Source organism: Diabrotica undecimpunctata, chromosome 3 (genome assembly GCF_040954645.1).
Source record: "Diabrotica undecimpunctata isolate CICGRU chromosome 3, icDiaUnde3, whole genome shotgun sequence".
In the NCBI taxonomy this organism is placed as follows: domain Eukaryota; kingdom Metazoa; phylum Arthropoda; class Insecta; order Coleoptera; family Chrysomelidae; genus Diabrotica; species Diabrotica undecimpunctata.
In genome coordinates this window covers 174,080,788-174,100,770 of record NC_092805.1, presented here as the reverse complement: position 1 = coordinate 174,100,770, position 19,983 = coordinate 174,080,788, and the positions used below count along the sequence as shown (strand labels likewise).

The window sequence follows — 19,983 nt, the reverse complement described above, 5'->3', positions numbered from 1 at the left end:
TGTGCAATATGTAGTAACTTTTTTTACTTTGTTTTTAGATATTTCTCCTGTAGTTTTTTTCTTGTAGCAACCTCTGCAGTATTTCCTTACAGAAGTAGCAATTCCATCTTTTTTTATTTTTAGCAATGTATGATTTCGTAAAGTCTTTCTTGTAGTTGCTGGTGGCAGTGGTTCATCTTCAGCTTGTTCGACTTGATCATAAACGGGCCCACCTTTGACTAAGTCAGATACAATTTCTTCTCTGAATTTAGTAATCGTCATGTTTGAATTAGAAAGTGTCTTAAATACTATATAAGCGTTTACAATAGTTGTACCTAGCAGAAGTTCGATCGCGATTTTACGATACCATTTTAATGATCGACGCAAAGCGGAATTATAGCTGGACATCTGGTCTGACAAATCGATTGATGATTTCCCAGCGTTGTAATCAATTATAGCATCCGGTTTTCTTATGGGCCCTGAATGGCGTTCAATAAGTTGGCAACTATCAGTGTGCTTAGTAGACAAAATAAGAACATCGCGTTTATCATGCCACTTTATCACACATACACCTCTTGAATTTTCTTTGCAAAATGTTTCGCCCTTCTTCAATGTCTTATCCAAAACCTCCTTTGGGTTATCTCTACGATTTGATCTCAAAGTTCCAATCAAATGTGTACGGTTGTCTAGTAGACGATTAGCCAGTTCAAGGCTGGTGTAATAATTATCAGTAATGGCAGTTCGACTTCTTTGCCAGCATAAATTTGTAAATTCCAAGTATAGCCTTTACCACAGCATAACTTAAATACTTTAACACCATATTTATGAGTTTTTTGAGGAAATCTAATCTTCCTTGAAAGGGAACAATACTTTCATCGATACAAAATACTTCTCCTGGAGTATATGTGTCTTGATATTTTCTTAAGAGTAGGTCGACAAGTGGTTGAATTTTGTGCAGTCTATCTCCCTCTTCGCGTTCTTCATTATTTGAAAAGTGCCACATTCTGAGCAACAGCTCAAAGCGATTTCGACTCATAGCAGTTGAAGCAATATCATTACGAAATAAGGGTTTTCTGCTCCAGTAATGTGATAGTGAAGGCATTTGAACTAATCCCATGTAACCCAGAAGACCGATGAACTGATACATCTCCTTTTTATTCGTTGGTTGCCAGGCGTGTAACCTCGAATTCAGTGAAACATCATTTCCTAACACTTGCTGTGTTGCATATAAATTGGTTTGATTGACTATCATATCCACTATTTCAGTATCAAGAAATGCGTAAAAACAGGTTGACGGTGAAACTTGTTCTAAAGAAATAGCTGCTGCATAAATTATGTTGAGCCCCCATGTCTCAGTAAAATCGAATTGTTGGTGATTACTAACAGGATTTGTCCATTCTGTTGGAACTGGGCTACTAATTGGTTGATCAATCACAAAATCGCCTCTATCAACCATTGAATCATTTCCAATCTCATTATTTTCTGGTAGTAACTCATCGTCGGACATATTGGTGACATCTCTAAGAGGCTCGGTTGTCAGTGGATTGATATTTACCCCATTACCAATACCTGATGGACCTGCTTGAGCTTCACAAGTATCAGCGGTTTTGTTTATATCAAACCGCATTTTCTTTTTATTTGGACTAATATTTTCATCATCGTCTGAATTAGATGATATGTCCATTTCTTCCGAACTTGAGGGTACATATAAATCTGTAGAATTAAATGAACCAAAGTCGTCATCTGTTTCTGACTCTTCTGAAATAAAACAATCTAACGTATATTTAGAGAAAAACAATAAAATAATGCAGGTATTACCATCTGTTTGAGGCATTTCTCCAGCTAATTTCAATAGACGTAAAGTACGCCGATTTGTAAACATAATGTAGTTTTGCAATACAAGTACACACACAATAAAAAACAACGAGCCACACCCTTGCAATAATAGTCTACACTAACTAACTAGCTAAAACGCGCGAACTATTACCTTAGCATAAGGATAGAGGTGGCCGCTACAGCTGACCGCGCTGGCGTAGACAGGTTATTTTGTCCGCCTACGCCAGAGCGGTCATTTTAGCCGATTTTAAATTTTGGCCGTAATTTTTTTCTTTTAATTTATAACAAAATTTAGTTTGTGCCGAACTGTTTTTTAATACACCTTTCTAGTATAAATTACTTTGGCGCAACAGGAAAAATTAGAATTTTCAGCTTGGCAGTCAACCTGTTAAGTGGACCATCCAAGTGGCAAAATGAACAAAGGAAATATTTACAATCAGAAAAACACTCCATAGTTTGAGAAGAAAATAAGAAAAAAAGTTGGGAAAAGGTTTTAAAATGGAAAAATCAAAGATGAACAAAACACACTGACAAAATATTTGAAACAGAAATAGCACAATGAACAGAAAAAGTTTGAGAATCAAATGTATTAAAAAGAACACAAAGATTACTCATAAGAAGCTAAAAAAAAACATCGGCAGAAGATATAGAAGAAAACAATTGAAGACATTTGTGCAAAAAGGATCTGAATTGAATTGGGATTCGGGATTGAATTAACCTACATCAAATGTAGGTTAATTCAAAGGCGCTTTATCGATTGATGCAAAAACGTGGCAGCTCCGGAAACTCCTAAGGGAAATATAATGAATATTCAGATGTCTTTTATTGGATTCAGGCTTCATTTGAAATAAAAACAACATTTGATGCGAATTTCCTCGATCGATATTAAAATAAAAAATATTTTATTACACACAACAAATAAGAAATAACTTCGTATCACATTGGTTAGTCTAACAAAAGAATCTTACGGTAAACTTAAGTCTGTATTTTACATAATATTTCGGTATAAATTAAAGAGAATGTAATAAATAGTTGACAAAAAAAAATTCGTGACAATTTCATTTAAAACTAAAATGTGTCATTCACAATACTTAAATGTTTCTATCTGGATTATACTGGATTTATTGAGATCTATAGTTATTTTATATACATTTTGGCAACGCCGGAATTTCTTAATTGCTTTAAAATATGTCAAAGATGTTCTAATTGTATGTAGTTTTTCCTTGAATGATGACAGTTACTTGAGAAATGAAATACTGGTAGTTGGTGTGCTAAAATAAACAATTGCTCAAATCATTTTCATTGAGAAAATAAGATGTTTACTAACAACAGCACAAATGACTTTAATGAAACTTTGTAGATGGTAATTGGTTAGCCTGTTATAAGTTATTATAAAGATCTGCAAGACAGGGTCACCTAGTTCCGCTGATATAGCAAAATAGAATAAAAGTTTCAGATAATATAGTATATATGAGACTCACAGTAGTATTTCAAAAGAAAGACATTTGGGGACTCACATAGGAGCTCTATTTTCAGCAGAGATTGATGAAGAAAGTTTGTTGGTTACAGCATATCGAAGCTGTTTATTGTTTAACCGTTTTGATCGCATCTAATTAAAAACAACAAAAATTATGATAATTGCCAAATACGGGGCTACAGCGTTGCCAAGTTTTTCGCGAAATAGACGTCGATATTCCAGATAGAAATTTTTATGTACTGTACATTGTCTGAACATTGATGGAACACATTGCGCAATTACGAAAGACGAAGATTTAACACAATACATTAACCGTTTTATATTGTATGATAGCAAGATATTGGTAAAAATGACTGATATAAGGGTATATACGATAAGATAAAAAGATTTATATAAAGAAAATGAAAAACCTTGACAAGAAAATCAAGAGTAAATATTTAAAAAGCGAAAAAATGTCAACGATAAGCTAAAGAAGTAAAGAGAATGTACATAATCGAAAAGTGCGGCTATAATGACCTTAGAAGCAGTTCGTTGTTGAGTGTCGCGTATGTTTTTGCAGTAACAAGGACTTACATTTTTTTTATATGGTCTATTAATGCTATTTTGCGGAATCGTTCGCAACATAAGTGGTCCTTTAAGCCGGATATGAACCAGTGACCTCTGGATTATTTGTTGCGGAATAATTCAGCAAAATAATATTAATAGATTGCATAAAATCCGTTTTTTAACAAGTTTATCCTGTTTATCTGTACTTATCGGTTATGAGGTGGAGACATTATACAAATATAAAGGAGAACAATATAAAATTGAGAAGAAAATATAAAGAAATGTCGACAGAAAGATAAACAAAGAAAACCTCAACATGAAAATAGGTGTAAACCATAAAAAAACAAAGAAAATAAAAAGAAAATGTTGTAAATATAGAAAATATAAATAAAGTTACAAGAAAAGGGGAACGATCTCCAAAAAAAAAGAAAATTATAAACAAGTTCATAACTTTCGTAAAATTTCATAATTTTCATAAAAACAACACAAATCAAAGAAAAATCTGTCTTTGGTAATAGCTCATAGCGTCCATCAGTCTATACACTAGAATAAAAATAAATTTTTGCTTTTTTATATTTATTTATGCTACATAACTGTATTCCTCGCTCGATTGGGGCGTCCTTTCGATATATTGTTTGTCTATCAGCGATTCTATACATTTCTTTATTAACTGTACACTAGGGGCGAAGGATACTTTTGATTGAGCATAAACCTACAAAAGAATATGTTTTATTAGATATGTAGATATTTTACAATTCATTAAAATATTAATGAATGCTTTATACGTGCAGATATCCATACCCCACATATGCGCTCATAACGTTCGCCGCTAAGAGGAAAATCAAGGCGCATGACGAGAGTCAAAGAACATCATCTCATCAGCAGCCGTACGTAAGACGTGTTTGTTCCTCGTAACAAAAGCGAGAATAACCATAATTTGTAAGTGTTATCAATAAAGATTACTAATTCACTATAAAAGTATTATTACGACGAAGACGTGTAGATCTATAAGACGATATAAAAAGTAAGACCTACAGATATACCGTCAATATTATCTCAACGATAATATCAAAGAATATAGACGCATATAGAAGAATCTTTCACTGTCAAAGTTTAGCGTCGGCAAAGGTTATACACAAAATAATCAGAAGTTGATCATGATTTTAGTTCCTTATTTATACCATTAAGGAGCGGTCATGTTAGCGCTATTACTGATTCTAACATATGAAAGAGTGTGGCAACAAATGCAACTTTAGATATTTTTATATGTAGATGCCGCGTGGTCGTAGAATAGCATTAAATTTTTGCGTTTTATAAAATTGTTTGAAGAAAATAACTTTTAATAAATTAATCTTTTTAGAAAAAATATTATGATTTAAATTTAAATATCTACAAATAATATAATTAAAACTCTTTTCTTGTCTTATAAACTATAAATAAAATTAATTAAAAGATCAATTAATTAATTAATCAATCACCGAGAGAGAAAGCTCAAAAAATTGTAAGGTGTTTCGATCAAAAACAATTCCAGATCTTGTTAGTACGCTAGAATTGCTTTTTAGCACATACACCAAAGAATTATTTTTTACAATTTGAAAATTCGAAGTTGTGAAGTATAATTTCGGATTTTTAAGTTAAAATAATAAATAAGTAAGTCTCAAATAACGCTTTACTGAAGTTCAACAAAGGAAGATGAGAAAAAAAGGCAAAAATGGCTGCTGGGACATGGACCATAGCAAATCCCAAGAAAACCAAATCAGCAGCACCCGAGGATAAAAAGAGACTTCGGGAGAATACCATTACTTCACTCGTAATAGAGGTGCTAAGAAACCAACAGGCTCTAACGAGCATACTAGGTCATAAAGCACCGTGACAAAAGTATTCAGAATGGTGGTAGAACACAGACACCATCCTGATACTCAACTAGATCGGGCTCAAGCAAATTATTAACTATTATTATTATTACATATTAAGCATTAACAAACTGGAGCATAAAACATTGTTTAGCGAAGGGACCATGTGGGTGAACTGTGTTAACGAGTATACGAACGACTGAAGTGGTAAAGACTATTGAGGGCCTGTGGGAGGGAGCAAACTTAAATATAATTGATCCAAATAATATGCCCAAGCGCCCCATGGTCTCCACTCGCGTCCCCGAGAAAGATCTTGATGAAAAAACCATCGGGATCCATCTAAAGAGGCAAAATCAAGACCTTAACACAGAAGACTGGTTGTGATCTCTGTTCCACAGACTGAACGATAGGAAAGATAAAGGTCATAGAGGGAGGAGTTATGAAGGAGATAGTTCTCAGATCAGCATAACTCCCATATGATGATCCCGAACAACCATCAAGGGAGTTGGAACAGTTAGTGAGAGATTGCATGAAAAATAAATTGCAATTAATCATTGGCTATGATACGAATGCCTACCATCTGACTTGGGGCAGTACAAACACCAAACTGTTGGCAAAAATGGCATGCCAATTTATACAAAAAATTTATTTTAATTTTAATTATTGTCATCAGTTTATTTTCAATTAAGTAAAATGAAACGTTTGGGCGAAATGGAAAATTTCAAAATTTAGTAAAAAGTTTATTGAAAAGCCCTAAGAAAATAAAATTTTTGGTTGAATATATTTTGAAAATTTTTTAAACTGTTTTGTAAATTTTTGAACAGGAAAACAGTATAATAAAAAGTTACGTGACGGTTTTTCGTAGTGTTGGAACAAACCTATTTTTATTTCAAAGTTACATTTTATTTACACGTAATAAAAAAACATTTTATGTACATTTTATTTACATGTAATAAAAAAAATAAATACTTTTTTTATTGTAATTTTCATACCTTTTTAAGTTTTAAAATTAAAACTAACAATTTAATATATTAAAAATAAAGATTTTATTGTGTAAAAAACGAAAAAAAAAGACAGTTTGAAAATCAATGGCGTCGAAATTTTATTAAGCGTGGATGCATAAGTTAAATAAATAGCTCCGTTCGTACTCCTTTCCCACTTCCCCCTAACTATATCTTTCATGATGGTTTTAAGCCGACGGTCACGGTTTTAGTTTATGCAGTCGCCCTCTTAAGGATTGTTTTGAAGTATAATAACCATAACCAACTCGTCCATTTGGATTGTTCTTCTATATACAGTCCATCGAGCAAAAAGACAAAAGAGGGAATCTAATCGTTATGAAAATGCGACCAAAAAAGTGGCCTCTGATGGCGGACATATCCGGAAATGCGAATGCGCCAAATTTAAATTTTCCGACACTTATTAACAGTAGCTATAAAATAGTTTTCAGAATGTGTCTTAGACGAGAAAATTTTAATTAAATATTAACGATAACAGTCTAAAATGTGAAACAATTGTTAAAAAACTTCAATATAAATAAGATTTCATGTGACAGTTGGGACAAATAATAACATAACCCAACTAAATTTGATTTCTTAAACAAGGAAAGATTCTCTTTCCTTGTTTAATTTGGCCTCTCAAGATGGCACTTCCTGTCTAACAATATTTTTGCCCCCACTACCTTTACATTCCCTCTTTTGTCTTTTTGCTCGATGATACAGTCTGTCCCAACACCTTCTTTCAGTGCGTCACTAATTTTGACATAATATAGTATTTTAAGAATGTCGAGAATTATTGCATGTCATTTTAGTTAAATTTGACAGTTGCAGGATCGTAATCCCTCTTTTTCTAATTGAAAATAATTTAATAATTTTAATATTAGTCTTTGTTCTTTCTCGATATATCTCGGCATATTTAAAATATTTTTATGGCAATAAATACAAAATTAAATTTTCACTGTAAAATGTCTGATAATACTAACCTGGAATGACAATTATTTTATCAGTTGACGTTGTGAAAGTACTGTCAAGATCGAGACCTACTGCGTCAAATTATATTTATGCCCATCATCGATTGGATATCTATTTAGCGTATTCTAAACTCCAACCAATTATACACCCGTAAGTAGAATTAGCTTTAAGATAAATAATTTTCTAAGTTCTATGTATAATAATCACAGACTCACGTTTTTTTCTGTCACTTCTAGCTTAATGTGTTAGAGAGAATTCGATCAACTATGACGCACTGAAAGAAGGGTTTGGGACGAACTATACGTCTATATTCTTTGATATTTTGTAATTGACATACGAGAACGTCAATTGTCACTTGTCATGGGTGATGTCACTTTTTGAGGTTAGGTAATTAAAAAAAACAATTTTTTAGCTGCTTGTCTTAAATTTCACAATTACTGTCAATATACTTTTACCAATATCCTTATTACACCATATAACGTATAATGGCGCTAATTGTCACTTTTTATGGTTAGGTGATCTAATAACCAAATGAAACTAATTTGTTCACTATTATCTGTAAGATTTCAATTATCGCAATTATCAATCATGTAAACTGTAAAACTGAATTAGTAAAGTAATAAATAGTGACCACTTACCTCTTGAATGAGAAGATTGTGTTTAAGCACCTTCCGCGATTTCATTATTCTAACAATGGCAGCCTGCAGGTACATTTTTCTGTCTTCCTCTATAGAATTCATTGTCTGTTCTACTTCATGAGGCGTTTCCTTCTGTACGGCAGCTGTTATCCTAAATTTAGTTCTTTTATTCGAATAATCCATATTTAACGAAAGTGTCACTTCAGGCGTCAATTCCTACAAAATATCAATATATTGCAAGTGAGATACAGGTTAGGTGAGATACAGTTGTTTTTGTGGCATTGCATACAAATAATTTCGTTTTTGCGTCATAATTCACTAGAAATTTTGCATATTTGTGGCTAAAATGACAAAAAAACATACACAAATTGTTGTTTTGGTTTCTAATAAAGGAACTACACATTGTATAAGACAATTAGGTTATAATACTAACCTCTGAATCTGCTAACAGCAATTTTGAGTCTATGAGACTCACTACATGTCTATTGAACTGCTCGTTATTCAACTGAAGGGTCTCCCGAATATCCTTACACGTTAAAGCGTTAGTGTTTTCAAAGAGAAGCAGCATTGCCATCTGGAACGTCTGAACGGTGACCATGTATGATTTCTTCAGATGGTTCAATTTCAGTTCTGCTTGGCAAAGATGATGGAGCCAGGTCAGTTTTCTGCCGTTGAATTTGTTGTGATAGAAAGATTCGAACTACAAAAAAATTAAACCATAAGCAAGAAGATTGTTAAATTTATATATTATGTGAATTTTCTTTGGTTTCACTTACCTTTTGAACGCTTTTTTCTAGTTGTTGAGGTAAAGCGAAAGGAGTAACGATGGCTTGACCTAACGGCCAAGCTCCTGCTTGCAATACGTAGATACTAAAGTTGATACCTAAATCGATATTATCTTCCTTTAAAATCGAGTTGAATTTATTATTAAGATCAGAACTGACGGACATATCAGTGAACATTCGGTGGAGTTTGCTGGTAAATTCGTAGCCGCAAGCCTTAAAAGACAACAAAATCAATGAAAAACATTAATTTTTAATATCTTTAAAGTATACCTGTTTTAGCCTATTAATCATAGACTCTTCAGCGTCCATGCTTTGTGTTTGTTGGTGTATCAGTCTTTTAGCCAGCATTCGTGAATAGAATTTCTGAAAAACATCCTTATCGTCTATGTATTTAAATATTATAATGCTTTCTGCCAACTTTTCATCTACCTGAAATGTAAAATTATTCAAACACATATTTACCATGAAATTCTCCAAATAAATTCACATTTACCCTATACTGTTACTTTTCTTCATTTATCAAAAACTCCAAAATAGTACATTTAAATCATTTTTCAAAGCACAGGTCAAGAGACTACCCCATGTAGCCCTAAATGGGGCTACCAAAATATGAAATATGAGATATAGAAAATGAAGATGTAACTCACCTCAGCTTCCCCAATTCCTTTGCTTGATTTCTTCAACAAAGTATCACAATATTTAGCTAGAAGCTCAGGGCTTCTGCAAGGTGACCTTCCCTGATTAGGCCTGTGATTTATCACAGCATTGCAAGCTTTGTCTAAAGCACCCATGAAGTTCTGATCTGACTTAAACACATCCTGTATTAGCTCTTTGTACTTTTTATATACAGTCAGCAGGTTTTCAACAAAAGATATATGAATGTTATCTCCTTGGAGGTTGCCAACAGCCTAAAAAATATTAGGAATTGATTTTTTTGCATTTTGATTCCAGTTTTAATTGGTCTAAAATTAATACATGTTAAATTATTTTAAAAAAATCTTATTTTTCCTGAAATTACATAAAAATCAGTAAATTTTTGATAATTTTGTTCAATTTAAACTTTTATTTAAATTGAACATCAATAACATCACAACTAAAAAAATATCAACTATGAGATTAAAGTATACAAACTCTAATAAGTTGCTGAAAGCCTAAAAGAATATTTGGAATTGATTTTTTAGTTAGTTTTCACAATTCTGTTAAGTTACTAAGTGAGATTTCCTCAGTCTTTAGGTAATTTTAGGGCACTGATTATGCGATGCTTTAATTAGATAAAAATTGTCAAATTTCTTCTCAAAGATCTTGGTTTTTTCTTGAATTTCAATAAAAATCGGTAGGTTTTTGATGATTTTGCCCCAATTAACTAACAGTTTACAGACATCTATAGAAATTTTACTTTAAATCAAAAGTGATTAAGAAAATATTTAAGATTAAGACACATTTAATAAGATAACCAATCAGTATAAAAATAAAATATACCAACCGTTAATCCTTGAGTTTTTATGTGATCTAATACAGTTTCCACTAATACAACCATAGCATTCTGTACACTTTTCAATAAGTCATACATGTTTGACAAATCCTTCTTCCTTTCTTGTTGTACCATATTTAGACACTCGCTGTACAAAAATTGTAGATGTTCTGCCACCATATGAGTTTCACATCTATGTGATACCTAAAGAAAGACAATTTTATCATAAAATGCAAGTAAACAAAGAAATATCCTGCAATTTGATATCCTAGTTAAAATAAAACTGTTAATAAGTGTTTCTATAGACAAATCTGCATAATATTTGTTAAAAAAATAGTCTAAAAAGAATTCGTAGTTTAAAGGAAACCCAAAATAATAATGAAGATAGATCAGGATCAGGACAGATCGAAAAACAAACAAACATGACTTACTTTAGCAAAAGAACTGTAATGTAAAAATCTTCTGGCCCTGAACAACTCTTCTTCAATCTTATCCTTAACCTTTTCCATATATAAACTGACATCTTTTTCCTGTAAAAGCCTCGCAGCATCCCTTTTGAAGTGTTCTCCACTAGCATCAAGAAATTCTTCTTCAAATAATTCTTGATACAACTGTAGTGGAGCTTTTTTTCTATAGCCTTGAACCTACAAAAAAATAAGATGTCTTTTATAAAAGTATACACATCTTATTTGGTGAATATAAAAATTTGATGCCCACTGTAGCATTTTATTGATAGATATTATTGATAATACCTCAACAAAACTCAAAATTGTTCCTTTCACAGCTTCGATTGGTACTGTCAATGTCTGCTTTGCTCGATCTTGATCTATAGCCTCCAATAAAAGCTTCACCAACCTTAAGCCCAATGGAGCAATCATTCCACTTTGCCATATTTCCAATGCCAATTCACCAATTTCCATTTGCTCACCTAAAACATAAATTATTATATTGTTTATTAAATTTCTCTAGATATTATTTCACTTATGTATCAACTAAAATTAATAGTTTAAGTATTTTTCCAACTTACCTCCAGTAGAGTCTGGACTTCCATAAATGATTTCAGCATCTGATAGCTTCTGTGTTTTAATATGTTGTTGGTTTAGATATAGGTATAAACTGTGCAAATATTGGCTACCTACAGAGTACTGAGACCAATACAGGAAATAGTTTTTAATTAAGTTTTGTTCGCCTTCTTCTTGAACCTTGTTCAAAAGTTTTGCAACATGATCTATAAGGTATTGTTTAGTTTCTGCATACAGCCTATCAGCCATAGGCTCTGGATGTGCCACACATATTGAATAAACATCACTAAAATTAACAACACACCATAAAAATAAAAAAAAAATTGATAAATTTAAAATATTTGTTTATTTGTATATTCACTATTAATTTATTATTGTTTAATGATGCAGTAAAACGTAAACACTATCTGAAAACTACAATGTCATGGCACATGTACTTCTTTGTGAATTAAATCTAAACAAACCATAACTTACGAAAATCTATCATTCCAGACAGGTCTTGCTACATGATTTAGAGTAATCACACCATTGATGGTTTCTCTGATAGCGCCCCAAGTGGCGTTAAAATCTACTCTTCTTGGTTTTAGAGACATTTTACTACTTCTATTAACATTAACCAACCAATTTTGCTGATGTCACAGTTTGACAACAATCCAAAATCCAGACAAAAATAAAAATCTAAAAATAAAGAAATACGCACTTAGTTCAATTTAAGTTAAAAATTGATTCGATCTTCTCTGTGCATTATAATTACTAATGATCTTGACCGAAATATCTGTACCTATTCCAGTTATAACCTTCTTAATATCAAAATTGTTTTAAAGTTTCAACAAATTCAAGGTTATGTAATCGTCATATGATTTTAATAACAATTTACTCTAATTTTGATTCTTGAAAATGTGATAACACGCAATTTAAAAAGAATTTTCATAAAATTTAATAACTTACAATTCTTTCCACTTTTCTTTGACGTTTTAACAATGTTTTCCTTCTTCTGTCACTTTAATTTAGTTTAGTCGATAAAGCCGTGTCTACAATTAGGATTTCAACCATCGCTTTCAACCAAGTTACTAAATTGTTGATCCTTCCGTAAATGAAGAAGTAAATAATATATAAAAATTATTTAGTAATTACGAATAAAAAAAAATAAAAATAGAAAGGAGTAATAAAGGCATAAATTATTATTTTAAATAATTTCGGGAATGTATATTCAACCTATTAATATCGTTCCCTATACTACAGTTCTAAATTATTTTTAAATAAATTGGAAATATTTAGGACTGATTACATGATCGATTTTTCCATCGATCAGTATCAAATCTACCGTAGCTGTAGTAATACAAATAAACATTTTCATTTATACAACTTGCAGTTGGTCGTTCTTCTTTATCTTAACGATCTTAACTGTATAATATTCAACGCCCTATAACTATAACTTATGCATTTACCTAGTTCTTATATAAAATTTTAAAAACCGGAAAGAAATTTTAAATGATTAATTTACACATAAAAAAGTTATATAATTTAGTTATATATTTTAAGTTATATAATTAAGTCCCCAAGTTAAGTTATATTATTATTTTAAGTTATATATTTTAGTTCATTATAATAGTTCTGTATATATAGTTCATTTAATATTTTGATTGTTTAGAAATTCGGAGTATGGTAATATTATACACTCCCAAAATTTTCATATGCCAATGTCATCTGCCAATGTCAATAATTTGAGTTGATTTTCATTTCACTCGATCTTCCTTCTTGATATTTTAATTTTTTGTCGGCATACACGTTTCGTGTCTCAAGACTTAAAAGTAAGTAAAATATAGTTATTCCTTAAAATATTATTACATTTCTACCATTTAAAATTGTCTTTATCATATAAAATATAAATTCTTTCCCAGTTTTCGAGGATTGATGATATTTTAATAGATATTCTTTTTACTTTATCATATAACCTCAATTCGTTTGCAATATATTTTAAATATACACAATACATTTTTTTAATTATTTGTTTTAGATGCGTTACGTGGCTGCTTACTTATTGGCCGTTTTGGGCGGAAAAGCCTCTCCCAATGCTGCAGATCTTGAAAAAATATTAGGGTCTGTAGGTGTTGAAGCTGAAGGAGAAAAAGTAAAGAAAGTCATCAGCGAGCTCAGTGGCAAGTCAGTTGAAGAACTCATTGCACAAGGTAAGCTAATAATTTAGAACCTGAGAAATAAAATTCATTATATTACTGTAGAATATGTGCCAATCTAATGCGTATCTTTGTGGATTAGCATGTTTTTTTGTTATATATGTTCTTAAAAAATAGATAAGTCAATACAGACGTCCTATGATCTGTAAATCGAATAGAAAGTTTTCTTGATACCTAAAGTAACTATTTTAAGTCAATTTATCATGATGATTTAACAATCAACCATCTTTCGTATGAGAAGTTGTGATTTTTCACTTTTAACTGAAAAATATAACATAAAAGTAGTACAGATTCACTTGTTTTGTATGTTTTAAAATATCTTTCTTTGTTCTAGGCCGTGAGAAATTGAGCTCCATGCCAGTTGGTGGTGGTGCTGCACCTGCTGCCGGAGGTGCCCCTGCTGCTGCTCCAGCTGCTGAGGAAAAGAAAGGTTTGTGTGATATTAAGATTATGTATTATTAGATTTCTCTATTTTGTTCTTGCTTTTCATATTTGAGAAAATATTGATTGCAGTTTTGTTTTTAGCTGTAAATGTTTTGAAAACTTTATGGCTGCTTCTAAGTTTTTTATCTTATTTTTTTTTCAAACACTGTCCACATTTTATTCAATTCAGCTGTTTTTGAGATATTTGGATATCAGATACATATAATCATTCTTATTTTTTGCCTACATAAAATCAATCTAATGAATTTTTTTCTGAAGTAATGTTACAAATGAGATAAATTTCATTACAAACTGTGAATTTATGCATAATTGAGTGTTATTTGTAGCGATAGGGTTGAATAAATTTCAATCTGACAGTAAAATTGATTCTCTCTGATTTATGCAGAGCTCATAAAAATATGAAACATTGTATACATAAATGGATACTGCATTGGTTGTTTATCAACTTACAATGCATTTTCAGTTTATCTCAGTTAAAAAATGGAATATTTTCATACATTTCAAAATTTCTCGTCAATCAGCTTCATCAAGCCATATAGATTATTTTTTCTGTTTCTTTTTGTAACTTTCATTATAACATCATTAAATTTGGCCTATTTTGGCTATTCAGGTCAGGTCCAGAAAAATTCTGTGATTTTCAGCAAATTTGTTTTTAATGAAAATATTTACCCTTACCTTGTATGTTGTATATAACTATTGTTCTGTGTGGATGAAAAATTTCTTGTTAATATTGAAGTTTGTACAGGTAATTTTACATGTAATATGTGCAATTTGTGTGTTTTTCTTTATAGAGGGGGGGGGGTCTGGAATCTTCAAAAGACAACTTTACTTTATCTAAGAATTGGGGGTCAACTTCATTTGATAACAGTACTATTTGGCCATCAAGAAATTATTAATCTTTTATTATGATGATTACCACACAACACCATCTTTCGCCTGAAAGCATTGATGATACTTCCAAACTGATGCACCTGTATAAAATAAAATTTGTATGTAAGATAGAAATAGGTAGTAATTTGTTCTTTATTTAATTTTCAGAGGCCAAGAAGGAAGAAAAGAAGGTTGAATCCGAATCAGAAGACGACGACATGGGCTTTGCTCTATTCGACTAGACTCCTTAGTTGTAAGATCAACCTTGTTTTGTACCTAATATATATTTTTTAAGTTATGATTTGTTTTATTTATATTCAGTTTCCTTTCATATATAATTATAAAATTATTACTTTTTTGTCTTTAATTTCCTATAAAACAGACTGCCAGTAAAGTGAAAATACTATGAATATACATACTCTATCTATCGAGACTGTTGTTGACAGATGAAGATTTTTGTGTTGTTTGAAAATCTATATTATGTGTACTGATATTGACATTTATCATACTGTATTATGTATAAGACATTTGAAATGAAATCATTGCATATGAAACCTACCATAAAGAAGAAAATGAAAACTTATGACATTTTGAGCAGCACTATACAAGCAATGTCTAGAATTAGGCATATATCCAAGATCATCAAGATTTGTCAGTCAAAAATTTAGAGCAGTTCTACTATGTTGAAATGATACTAAGGAAATAAAAGTCCAGTCATCAAAGATTTGATCTCTAAAAATGAGACTGTGACTCCAAAAAAATTAACACTAACTAAACCTTGTGAAGTCATAAAAACTTAAAATTAGAAAGATTCAATATCTGGGTCATAATGAGGGGCGAGAAGTACATATTACTTAGATTAATTATGCAAGGGAAGAGAAACCCAGGATGACGCAAAATATCCTGGCTAAAAAATTTGAGAGAGTGGTTCGGTTGCAGCTCATTAGAATTATTCAGAAGCGCGGCCAATAAAATTAAAATAGCAATGATGATTTCCAACCTCCGATAGGAGAAGGAACCTTAATTAATCACTGGTCCCTTCAAGTTTTGTTTCTGACAGAACAGTTTATTACACAAGAAGTGTTAATACAATTTTTTGTTAAAAATTATCTGTGTTACATTTTTCATCAGTTTGTACAGATTCTTGGTAAATCTATTTTTTCCATTTATCTGTAGGGGATTAAGTGGAATGCCTGGGGGTAGGAGTGGTAAACTTTTTTTTGGACCTTATTTAGGATCCCTACATTGACATTCTCAGTAAAATTCAGCTAATTCGTATTATTTTTTCATGTTTAGTGGCATTTTCGTTTTTTGATACCTAGAGTAAAAAGCATTTCATATATATTTGAGGAGTATCCAGAAGATATAGAATTCATTGAAACCTGTGGCATAAAGTTACCAAGTGTTTAATAGAGCTATCTATAACTTGCCAAAATTTTAAGTCATCTGCCAACATTAGACATTTACTATTTAGGAAACAAAAAGTGATGTTGTTAACGAAGATATTAAAAAGAAGTGGAGAAGTGTGGCCCCTTTGAGGAACTCCATATGCTGAGATACTGTCAGCCAGATGACAACCTATCTTGACTCTTTGACTTCTGTCGGATGTGGAGTTTTTAATCCATTAAACAAACCTGACAAGAAAGCGTACATTAATTAATTCGCCCAAAAGTATTTGGTGATCTACATGATCAAATGCTTTGGAAAAATCTGTGTATATTGCATCTACCTGTTTATGGTCTTCCATATGAGATAATATATCAGATTGATAGCAAACCAAGTTTGTTGCAGTAGATTTTTTGCTATGAAAACCATGTGATTGAGATATTAAGCCTTTACTCTTGCTCTTGTTGCCGGTCCTAAGCCTGTATAAAGGAGGAAGGTTCTTGGGCGAGATTAGCACTTTAGCCAAGTTAAAAAAACCTTGTCTTTTTTAAAAAAATATATCAGGTCTTCGGTACATACGACTATTTAATACATTTTTAAAATTTGACACTGTCCGATCAACAATGCTGCTAAAGTATTTTATCGTGAAGCAGTTGCACGAACAGCTTGATGACTGTGATGAAGTTTCTAGTGGTTTTAAAACGATTAAGAACAATCTAATTGAGAATGGAGACTACTGCTACCCAAAGGCATTTAAATTCCAGTCAGCAGACTAGTACTTATGAAAATACTATATGTCCCATAAAATTGATGAAACTTCTAGTAAAACCGATGAGAAATTATAAATTTCTAGAAAGCGTAATTACGAATTAAAAAATGTTTACAGTAAAATCCATGAATCAACATTTGGATCCACAACAAAACAGTTACAGAGACTCTCAAAGTATCTATTTAAGCAGTTCCTATTCATACTTTGAATTCAATTAAGTTTTGATCAAATCCACAATTAATACCACGTTTTACTACACCGCCGACTGGTGATTTGAAACCGTCGTTTTTGATTATTGTATTCTGATTATGTGCAAAACGATTTAAGAGAGATTATAGTAAGGGGATGGAGAAGATAGACACTCGATACACCCTGTATTTAGGCACGGAGAAACCTTATAAAAGTATAGCTTATATTTTACGGACAATTCAAAAATGTCATCAAATATTATTATAAATGTTTGTTCAAACGTCTGTTGATATTTTGTTCCGTGCTGTCTCAGAATAGATTTAATATATGTTCCCCATTCGTCCTTTATTTTTTTTGTTATAAGTATCTTATCATCCCTGCTTGTTAGCATGCCACAGTCTTTTATTTCTATTTTCAGTTAATTCCTTTGTTTTCTTGTGAAGAAGTCTGTCATTGTGTTTTTTCTATAAGTCTTCTATCTCTTCACACGTTTCTAAGCCTCATAATTTCTAATATTTCATCATCCATCCATAGTTTTTTGCCCGTTGGTTTGTGTTTTTTAGATCGTCTTATTGTCAAATTATTGTTTTTAATTCAGACCACAACTTGTCAGAATCTTCTGTCCCTCCAATGTCCATATTTTTATTCTTATTTTTTAGTTTTTATTTTTATTAAATTATCAGTAAAATTATCAATATAATGTACATACTTATATAAAGGGTGTTTTTTTAGAGGAATAGAAATTTGAAATGGAATAAAACAAAGATGATTTTTATAAATTTTCATGAAATTTACTTTATTTGAAAGAGAATCTCTTGGCATTATAATTTAAATATCATCATCGAAGGAGATATTGAATAAATCACTATTTATTGAAGGTCACACTCTAAACAGGCTATATCCCGAGAACCCAGTACCTCCCCATAATTTAAATATGATTTCTGGCATATGACCGTCATGGCTGGCTCTGACCTAGTCTAATCTGGAGGTCCAATTTTCGATCACTTTTTTAAATATTTGTCGCAGTATATCGGTAATTACGCGGCGAATGTCGTCCTCCAAGTGGTCAATCGTTTCATGCTTATCGGCATAGACTAGCACCTTCACATATCCTCCATAAAATAGTCTAGCAGTGTTAAATCGTACGATCTTAGAGGCCAATTCACGGTCCGAAACGGGAAACTATGCGGCTACCAAACATTTCCTTCAATAAATCAATTGTGGCACGAGCTCTGTGACATGTTGCGCCGTTTTATTGAAACGACAGCTTTTGAACATCATGGTTGTTCAATTGGGGAATGAAAAAGGTAGTTATCATGGCTCTATAGCGATCAGCATTAACTGTAAAGTTCTAGCCGGCATAGTTTTTGAAGAAGTACGGTCCAATGATTTCACCAGACCATAAAGCACACCAAACAGTTCTTCTGGATGTAATGGTTCCGGAACATACATTTGAGGATTATCTTAATTCCAAATAGAGCAGTTTTTTTTTGTTCTCCCCGTGTGACGGCAAGCCACTCAAGTAGAATACCTTCACGGCTTCTACTTGTCGTAAAAGACGACTAAATGGAGCAGCTGTCCGCTGTCCACTACCCAAATTCCTAACCGGTCCCTGTGTGATAGTAAAAACTATCATACGACACCCACCCCTACCCATCATACACGTTCTGATACCCAAACCTATACCCGAGGAGAAAACCTCCACTAATACAAAAACCAGTGGAAACAACCACTGAGAACAAGTGGATATGCATAGGACAGGCGGCTATTCTTCTTAGAGTGTTGTCTCCATACGGAGGTTGGCAATCATAATGGCTATTTTTATTTTAAATCAATCGATCTGCATTGATACCAATCACGTAGATTCTTCAACCATGAGTTCTGCCTTATTCCAACAGATCTTCTTCCTTGAATGTTTCCCTGTATTATGAGTCTCAAAATTTCATATTTTGGTCCCCTTATCACGTGGCCTTCCAGTTTTCTGGTTTGTATAGTGGTGATTAGTTCTGTTTCTTTACCATGGCGGCTATGCATCATTCTAATATATCGCCACCCCAACCTCAAGGTGTAACACCATCGCGCCGAAGTGGAAAGTGGGTCTCAAGCGATGCCCTAAGGAGGGGGCGAACCGAAGGGGATTATAGCCTTGGCGGAATATGGGCGCACTGCACCGCTGGACCGAAAAATCGATCCAACTCGTGGGAAGAAAAATATTTAATAAAAAAGAAGGTAAGTATAGGGGTATGGAGGATATAAGCGAAGGGAGGCTGACGGAAATAGCGAAAGAGGAAGAAAGGGGGCAGTCGGGAGGAGAAAAATGACGAGCAAAAGAAGAGGAAAACGAGGACATAGGTGAAACAGTGGAGGAGAATGGCAGTGGAAAAGAAACGGGGGATAGTAATGACGAGAGTGAACGGACGACCAACATTAACAGAAAAAAGAAAAGGAAATCGCACGGAGAGAAAGACGTAGGAGCTGGTGGAAATCAGAATGAAAGTAAAATCAGTTTAAAAAGAAGTGAAACGGAGAAAGGAATGTCAAAAATGAAGGGAT

General features: G+C 32.2%; 2 protein-coding genes across 3 annotated transcripts; one reads left to right on the top strand and one right to left on the bottom strand.

Annotated features, from left to right (window-relative positions):
• Positions 1–2,698: 2,698 nt before the first annotated feature.
• Cul2 (cullin 2) lies at positions 2,699–12,676 on the bottom strand. 2 transcript variants are annotated; one of them, XM_072527624.1, is made up of 12 exons: positions 12,526–12,676; positions 12,052–12,255; positions 11,583–11,863; positions 11,308–11,483; positions 10,987–11,199; positions 10,568–10,759; positions 9,732–9,992; positions 9,355–9,513; positions 9,076–9,297; positions 8,733–8,999; positions 8,300–8,515; positions 2,699–4,550 (listed from the first exon to the last, which is right to left on the bottom strand). In XM_072527624.1, the coding sequence occupies exons 2-12, from the start codon at positions 12,168–12,170 to the stop codon at positions 4,419–4,421; spliced, it is 2,238 nt and encodes a 745-aa protein (XP_072383725.1). In that variant the 5' UTR covers positions 12,171–12,255; positions 12,526–12,676; the 3' UTR covers positions 2,699–4,418. The 2 variants fall into 2 exon arrangements, with proteins under 2 accessions (XP_072383725.1, XP_072383726.1); XM_072527625.1 differs by lacking the exon at positions 12,526–12,676 and adding an exon at positions 12,359–12,503.
• A 562-nt stretch (positions 12,677–13,238) lies between these two features.
• RpLP2 (ribosomal protein LP2) lies at positions 13,239–15,384 on the top strand. The gene is made up of 4 exons (XM_072527623.1): positions 13,239–13,388; positions 13,595–13,766; positions 14,107–14,202; positions 15,255–15,384. The coding sequence occupies exons 2-4, from the start codon at positions 13,595–13,597 to the stop codon at positions 15,326–15,328; spliced, it is 342 nt and encodes a 113-aa protein (XP_072383724.1). The 5' UTR covers positions 13,239–13,388; the 3' UTR covers positions 15,329–15,384.
• The last annotated feature ends 4,599 nt before the right edge of the window (positions 15,385–19,983 follow it).